The sequence below is a fragment of the Echinops telfairi genome, unplaced genomic scaffold, assembly GCF_000313985.2.
Source record: "Echinops telfairi isolate 266 unplaced genomic scaffold, ASM31398v2 ScPeMD7_7424;HRSCAF=8462, whole genome shotgun sequence".
Taxonomy (NCBI): domain Eukaryota; kingdom Metazoa; phylum Chordata; class Mammalia; order Afrosoricida; family Tenrecidae; genus Echinops; species Echinops telfairi.
Window position 1 is genome coordinate 63,346,489 of NW_022111324.1, and position 8,550 is coordinate 63,355,038.

An 8,550-nucleotide genomic window follows, 5' to 3' on the forward strand; every position below is an offset into this window, starting at 1 on the left:
GGCAGCTTACCCATTACATGGCAACCACATCTCCTACCTTTCGAATTTGGAGAGAAGTTAGAAACTGTGGTACCTACTAAAGATGCCGGCCGATCATGCTCAGAGTGTGTGTTACTCTCCTGACCTGCCAGTCATTCAATCTCGTGCATCACTCTCTTGAAAGAGATAGATTATTCTGCTTCTTCTGAATCTGCCGTTTTAGGGCTTCAACTGTAAAAGTTCCTATTCTGGATCATGCAAATGTTAAATGTTAGATTCCATTCCAGTTCCCTTCATTAGCCATGACTGAACTGATTTGATTCATTTCAAAGCCCTGGTTCATAAGTACAGGTTGCAGGTAAATCAGATGTTTGTAAACTGGGACAGCTTACAGATTACCAGGTCTTCTGAAGTACCTCTGTGGGGACTCAAACTTGCAGCCTTTGGAATAACAACAGAATGAATACATTTGCACCAACTCTAAGCATCTTAAGTCAAGGGGGGAAAGATACTGAATATACACTAGATTAGCCATTCTCAAAGTGGAGGGCCACCAGAATCCCACAGGAGGATGGAGCCACCCCACGGGTTCCTGATTCAGTCGGTCTGGAGAGGACCTGAACGTTACCCAGATGAGCCTCCTGCTTCCAGTCCGCAGACCACACTTGGAGAGCCGAGGCAGTAGCTCTTCCACAGAGATTCTTTTTTAGGGAAGATTTCAAAAAATGGAAGTCTGTGGCTAAAAACAACTTTCAAAACAAAATAAATTGTTTTCTAATGTTATTTAACATTTTAATAATACAACCAAATTACCTTGAGCTGCGTAGAAAATTCCAGAAAAGAGGACTGAATATGTTATGCATCCATTAGGGGACAAAGGGGCTTCCCACTTCACATGGACTTCTCGGGATCCCTCTCTTTTGACAAACACGTTGACTGTTCCTTCCGGAGGGGCTTCCAGAGTGCGATTTCCCACCTGCAAGTATGAAGAACGAGCTATTTTTGTTTGCAAATAAAGTCAGTATATGCTGCACTTGGAGCATATTTCTTCAAAGCATCTCTCTTTGCTGTGAAGTAAACTAGTTTGACAGTAGCGTCTTGTATGAATACCTCATTTTGTCAGCGGGATCAAAGCATACCTCGTGCTTTCTTCCTCCCGCTGTTACGCTTAAAGTTCGAGCTCACGACCAAGGCAGCTAGTTGTGATTTCCAGCAAATGTGTATCAGCTCACGCTGCGATTGTCCCGACGGTGAGGCATAGCCATCAGCCACCTTTAGGGCTGCTTAAGAGTAATTTCTATATGATCTCAAAAGAGAAGGAATACAGCAGGGCTGTTTTCATCCGTGTGTGCCTGGACGGACAGACTGCTGGGCTTGGCTCAAGGCCACTCCAAGCATTTCAAGACATCTACCCGTTCAGACAGCTCTCTCAGTTGCCTTGTGGAAGCCTGTAAAGCTGTCATCTTGCCAGACATCAAGAAATAAGAATGGCTGGCTTGTTTCCTCCCAAGATATAATCAATTTTAAAAGTTAAAAAGCTTCATCAATATGAACCTATCATGAAATCATATATATCTATATGTATATCTGAAGGGAACAGTTCTGAAATAAACTGTCATCCCTAATTGCACAGTGGCCAGAGAGAAGCTGAAAGCTAAATAAATAAATGTCTTGTGACTAGAGGACGGTGAAGTTGGCAAGAAGGCAGAAAGGTCTTCAGGAAATTTTACTCTCTTTTAATCACTCGCTTAAACTCAGTTAATTCATTACTCATAGGCATTATTCATAAATGATTGACCACTTAATGGTTATTGAATATATTGATAATTTTGACCGTCTTCTTGAAGTGCAGGCTCATGCCTCAGAAGAAGATGACATATAACATCCTTAAGCCGGGACACACTCTATATTGTTAATCCTTTATTTGTAATGTTCAAAATACTTTCCTAAATATGATCATTATTGTGAAAAAGACAGTTAATTTTGCTAACTATAAGGTTATGCTATGCTTTATCTCAACTGAGAAAGGCTATTGAAGTCTTTAGGTGCATAACTCCTACACTATTTTTTAGTTTAATAATCATGGATAAATGATAGACTTAATTGGAAAAACATTAGTTCATCATTTTAATATTTCAATAGTGATGCAATTAGCTTTATAGATCTAATTATTTAGTTAAAATTACTCTACAAAGAGTTGTTTTAAAGACTCCAAATGGCACAAGAGTGAAAAGTTTAAGTAAAGAAGTAAAGGCAATTCCAGATAATTCAATATTCCTATATTTCATTCTCTAATACCTGGTTAATTCAAGATAAATATATTTAAATTTTTCCTTAGGTAGCTAGATAAGCCTTCCCCCTTCTACTTTATAAATATAGAATTAAACTTTGGTTAGAGTAGAACAATATATTTATGACTCTTTTAAACTTTGACACCAAGTATTAAAATTGGATGAATCACCTTTTGCTCATACACTATGATCATGAGTTTCTGTGTATACTGTAATTCCTTTATTTATTTAATAAAAGGCTGTTTTCAAATGTATGAATATAAGCTTCAGTCAATAAGAGACCCAAAGCACAAATATCCAGTTTTATTTCATCTGTGTTTGCATATAACATGCATTTGACATGGTATTGTCTCTATTCCCAGTCTTTCCCCAACCACCGACCCTAATTTCAACTGTTTAGACTTATATTTCCAAAGGCAGACAGTTAAGGAAAAGGCTCTGTGAAGGTAAAAGTTAACTTGCTTTACCTGTAAATTTTCCTTTCTATGGAATATTGTAAATAAGAATAGATTGTGATTTATTGAGTCCCATAAAACTTGGATCTTAATAAATCGCTGACTGTATGCCAGAAACTCCTTTAAAATAATATTTCATTTAATTTCTCACCTCACACTCTTAAGGTAGGAATTCTCTTCAATTTGCATTTTCAGTTTTCTTTCAGAAAACAAGCCTGGGCAAAATAAGCACACTACCCAAAGAAGCAAGGAGGGTGATAGCAGGCTCAGGGCAGATTTCCTACACACGCTTCCCTCTATCATAGCACAATCTGCAATGAAAATGTAGGCATCTTAACATGCCAAATGTATGTGTTAGCCTGTAAAAGTGTGAAGACAATGAGATGTGTGTGTGTATGCATGTGTTTTTATCTGCTTCAACATGCCAGTTACAAAGATATAAAGATGTCTTTCTAACCGTATCACATAGCAGTGACCTATAGTTTCCAACTTCATTCTTAAGAGGACCCAGGAGACTTGGATGCAATGAATGTTCGAAGCCCAGACACAGCCATAAAATTCCCCAGACCCAGACCCTCCCAGTATTCTCCAACACTGGCTATGTAAGAAAAAAGTCATGATTTGCTTATGGGCACGTTAATTTTAGAAACACAATAGGGACAGGTTTCTTTCCAAAGTAACAGAAAGCAAAGGAAGTATTCAAAAAAAAAGTATGTGCTGTTGTATGTTCTAACCATTTATCCATTATTTCAAGAATTAAAAAACCCAATCACCTAATTTGACAAATCATATTAGCATCTTAAGATTAGAATCCAGGGGCATCTGCAAATTGTTTTATATGTCACCGTTCTTTAACCGTCAAACCCATTGTTTAATGAACCAGCCGCAATGGAATCTTCTCTAAGGCAGAGGCAGCAGTTCCTTTTCTTTACCTGCCGTCAGAGCACAAACGCTTTTCCCGAGTCAGTGACCCAGCTCGAATTCTTCAGAACTACAAATCACACACACAAAACCCACCTGATTATTATTTTCACAACACGTGAATTTTATTTATTTTGGAATTTTTGAATTTTTACTAAAAATATTCTATTTTGCCCAAATCTTCTTCTTTCCTTTCCCTTTGTCTCCTTTGGCTGTCTGAGCTAATTTTAAAGGTATACCATACCACCCACCAATCTCTAGAGTACATTTTTCATAGGAAATATCCAATAATACTTCCCGCATACATGAATAACAGTCGTCTTAAACATGTAAGTGATGTAAAAACAATCAAACCACATATAACTAATATTTTTCTCTAAAAGCCAAGACTTATTATTGAACAATATTATATGAAGAAAAAATTGACTCGAGAATTTAACTTTTTATTACTTCCATCAAGAGTTTTAAAATGAAAACATAAATGTTCTTTGCTGTTCCTTCGATGAAAAGAAAAAGGATGTAGCAACACTGAGCTTTACCAAAAAACATCATAACCTTTAAGACATATATACAGCAATGCTGCATTTAATTGAATTTTCTTGAATAGCACATACAATTCATGATGAGAAACCGTGGCTTTTCAGATAGATTAAAATATTTGAAAAGTCATTAAGAACATATTTTGAAAAGTCACCAGGGAGGGGCAGTGGGAATAGCTATGTCTACGGTCTCTTTGACAGTTGTGATAGAGATCCACGGCTCTTTAGAATACTTGGATGGGCAATCTTGGGGCGGGGCATAGTATTTATTGTAATTGATACTGAAACAAAATTATTTCAGAGGCTGAATGACAAACAGGGGTTTCAGCTTCTTGGCAGCAGATAGCCAATTTGCTCGAAATAAAGACTTTGTTGTTAAATGCCAGTGATTCGAGCTGGATCATTGACTTGGGAAAAGTGTTTGTATCCTGAGTGCAGGCTAAAGAAAAGTGCCCAAGAGAGAGGGAAACTGTGCTTTCAGTCAGGACAGAGAAGAGAATCTCTAAAGAGGTGGTAGAGTTGGTTTGGCAATCTCTAGTCTGGTTTTCTCTTTTTCAGTGGGTGAAGCCCACTTACTACCGGTGCAAGATGCAGACGGAAAACAAGATAACAACAACAACAACAAAACCCTCCCTGGTTTGAAGTGTCAGATCCTCAGGGGATGGTGTGGAAATCCATTTGGAGTTAGAATCCCAATTTTCCATTCATATTCTTACAGGGGAAAAAAGTCTAAGCTTCCACCCTATGTGAGGGATTCTTTGGCTTCCTTCTTTCTCTCCTGTTCTTGAATGGGAAAGGAGAGCTGGCCAGAAGCCATCCCTGCTTTTAAGAGTAAGTATCCATCAGAGGGTCCTGACTCTCAAAGGCTTAATGGCAGTAAAGACTATAGCGCAGGTCTACCGACAGAGGATGTTAGCAGCTTGGAAAGCAACCAATCTGGGAAATAAAGTGGGAGGTGTGCGCAACAAAAAGGAAGCCAAAATTTTAAGAATCAGAGCTGCTATTCAAGATAATAGCTATGTAATACACTCTTCAATGAAGACAGTGCAGGAAATGGTAGCACATTAGCAAATCTTGCCAAAAGTATCTAAAAATAATGAGTATTCCCTTTAAAAGACGTTACATGTATTTAATCAAGAAAAAAAAGTCAAATGTACAGTCTGAAAATGAAAGCATGTATTGTTAGTCTAGGAAAATGATGTACTATTAATTGGATTTTGAAAGTTACATTAAAACTAAAAAGCAGAATTTTTAAAGTTTTTAAATACTAGTGAATTGCAGACACAAATGACAGATTTCTGAAACTGGATATCAAAATTGATATCAATATAATTTTTAATACTGTTTTTAGAAGACTATGGCAGCCAAATGAAATTAAAAAATAAATTTAATATTGTGCTGTTAGATATATCATATTGGGTCCAATTCTTAAGGACCCTGTATAAAATAGAACAAAATATTGACCAGTCCTGAATGCTTTTCACAATTTTCCCTGTTTGATTCCATTGTTGCAACTCTTAACCAGAGTGAAGCCTCGAACTCAGTACCATCAAGTTGATTCTTACTCACAGGTGGTGACTCATAGGGCAGGGTAGAACTGCCCTTGTAGGTTTCAGAGACCGTAACTCTTTATGGGCATGGAAAGCCTCGTCTTTCTCCCATGGAATGGCTGGTGGTTTCGAACTGCTGATCGTGCAGTTAGCAGCCAATGTGTAACTGCTACGCCTCCAGGGCTCCCTGTTAGATAGAACTGGGCAAATGGGTAGAAGGGTGACAGTGAAAGGAATCCTAACATAAAGGGACATCCAGACATATCCCCCATCCATGCCTCCGCAGCACAAAGAAAGGTGAAAGGCAGTTAAGACCTTTCCTTATCAATGGAAGAGATGGGAGATAGTGAAAAAGGTGTGGCTGGGAAAGACAGTATGTTCACACTACCCAACAAAGGCTGAATGGACCTGGTGACAAGGAAAGAGCAGGGACTCTAGGGCACAGGAGTGCACATCCCTGAGAAGGTCAGGCACCCTACAGAAAGCCAGCTGACGGCAAAGCCTCGCCAGAAAGCCAGCCAATGGTGGAAGGTCAGCCATGAGCAGAATAAATCCCAAGCTCTTCATTTTTTTCTATGCTTTCAGATTAGCTGGGGGCCTTATGGTGTTCAGCACGAAAGTGCGTCCTCAATGAACTCACCCATTCCACCTTCCAAACAGTTTCTCTGAGGTTGTTCTGCAGGCTGTCCCTTATCTGAATGATTTCTTGACAGCCGAACAAGAGCCAAGCAATGAGGTTCACCATCTGAGTAGCCTCCTGGTCAAAGAGCCATTGTGCCAACCCATCTCATGGAAGCGTTTCCCCTTTTAGGCTTAGCCTCTGCCTTACCAAGCATGATTCCCTCTTCCAGGGACTGATCCCCGGAGAGCATGTCCAAAATCCATGAGATAGTGTCTCACCATCCTCTGTTCTGGATACTATTCTGGTTATAAAATCTTTAAAACCCTAACAAATCACTGCCATCAAGCTGATTACTAGTCATAGCAACCTTAAAGGACAGGATAGAGTTGTTCCTTTGGCTTTTGAATACTTTGAAAAATCTTTGCAGGAGTAGTAGCAGTACCTTTATCCTGAGGAGCGGCTGGTGGGTTCGAATTGCTAACCCTGTGGTTAGCAGCTGGTGTAAACTCTTGGGCATCTTATTTTGTTTATACTTCTTCCAAAGCAGATGTGTTTGTTCTGGGAAGTCTATAGTATAATCAGTATTGTTCATCAACTCCATTCAAATGCATCAACATGCATATGAGGCCGTTGGAAATATTAGTAGCTTGGGCCAGACTCATCTTATCCTCAAAGTGAAATCTTTGCTTCTTTTTATCACTTTAAAGAGGTATGACACTTGAAATAAAATCTACTTTTCAATCAATTAACTTATTTTTGGAGGGAGTAGTGTTCAGTGTTATGCTGCAATATTGTAACAGTTATGGATTTTTAATTATTTTTCACTTTTAATTATAAGCTTATTTAGTTGCTGGATACATTATTGAGAGAAACATCCCCTTTTATTGGCCAGCATTTTATCTGTGTCTGTTAAGACTGCCAATTTACTGTTCGCTCAATAAAATGTATATTCTGCCCTTTATCAGACCATGTGCAATCTTGAAATTGATGTTAGATATAAAATATTTGTAACACTTAAATGAAACTTTATAAAAAGAAAGTCTTCTGTCCTGCCTGAAAGAAAGGTAAGGTGTACTCAGTGTGTCACCTGCACTTACTCCTTCCTTGACATTTACCGTCATCTGACATCTGACACCTCCCCAAGATGCAAGTTCACATACTCACCACTGGACCCATTGTGCAACCTTTAGCGGTGCATGCCTGGACTCTGAAGGAATGTAAGCTCCCCGGAGCAAATCCATGTGCATGACAGCTGAGTTCTGAGGAGTTGTGAATTAATACGCCATCTAGATATAGTCCATACGCTGTTATAATACCTGGGAAGATAAGAGTCTGCTTTTAGTGATACTAGACAATAGCAAAGAATTCCACAGAGTCATGGCATCAGGAGTTTCACTGAGTCTAAAATCTTTACTCTTTACAAAGAACAGAAGAGGCTTGAAACCTTTAAATATTAAATGGTTATGCAAGTTAATAATAGAGACAGAAACAGAACCCAAGAACTCCAGCATGGGAGTCTTTCAATTTCACCATGATAACTGTTATAATTTGTTCTCCTATTCATAAATGTCAAGGATGAATAGATTAAGGACATTCACAATAGGTATCATTTTATAAAAAGATACCCTCAATAAATGTGCATCCAAAAGTAGAATGATCTAATTTGTTAATGCATTATATATTACTCATGATGTATTACTCACCGACCAAAGTACCTGACATATATATATCCTTAAAACCTCTCCTCACCACAATGGAGGCAGAATTATTATCACCATTTTGTAGATGAGGAAAATAAGCCATAGTGAAATGGCTAACTTGCTCAAGGTCATAGAAATGATGAGAGTTTGAGTCCAGATTTGAATCTAGGAGGTTTGGTTTCAAGAGTCCATACCCTAAAGACTACATTGAATTGCTGCCACAACAGCCTTGAGCTAATTGTACACATTGCAGTCATAAGTGCTAGAGACTTAATGGTAAATTAAAATTATGAATTAAATTGGTGTCAGAAGGAACATCATATGAACTTTCAAGAAATAAACTCGTAAGACTATGGTCAATTTAAATGTTTATTGAAAATAATCATGTGTACAAGCGGGTGAATAAACAAATGTGATGAAGAAAGCTGATGGTGCCCGGCTATCAAAAGATATAGCATCTGGCGTCTTAAAAGCTTGAAGGTAAACAAGCGGC

At 38.3% G+C, this 8,550-nt stretch overlaps 1 protein-coding gene across 1 annotated transcript in view; it reads right to left on the reverse strand.

Moving 5' to 3' along the window:
• USH2A (usherin) overlaps positions 1–8,550 on the reverse strand; it is a 949,135-nt gene that overhangs the window by 428,466 nt on the left and 512,119 nt on the right. The window contains exons 35-36 of the mRNA XM_004700145.2: positions 7,522–7,673; positions 793–955 (exon numbers count right to left, since the gene is read on the reverse strand). Coding sequence (XP_004700202.1) covers positions 793–955; positions 7,522–7,673 — 315 coding nt within the window. The remainder of the gene's footprint in view (positions 1–792; positions 956–7,521; positions 7,674–8,550) is intronic.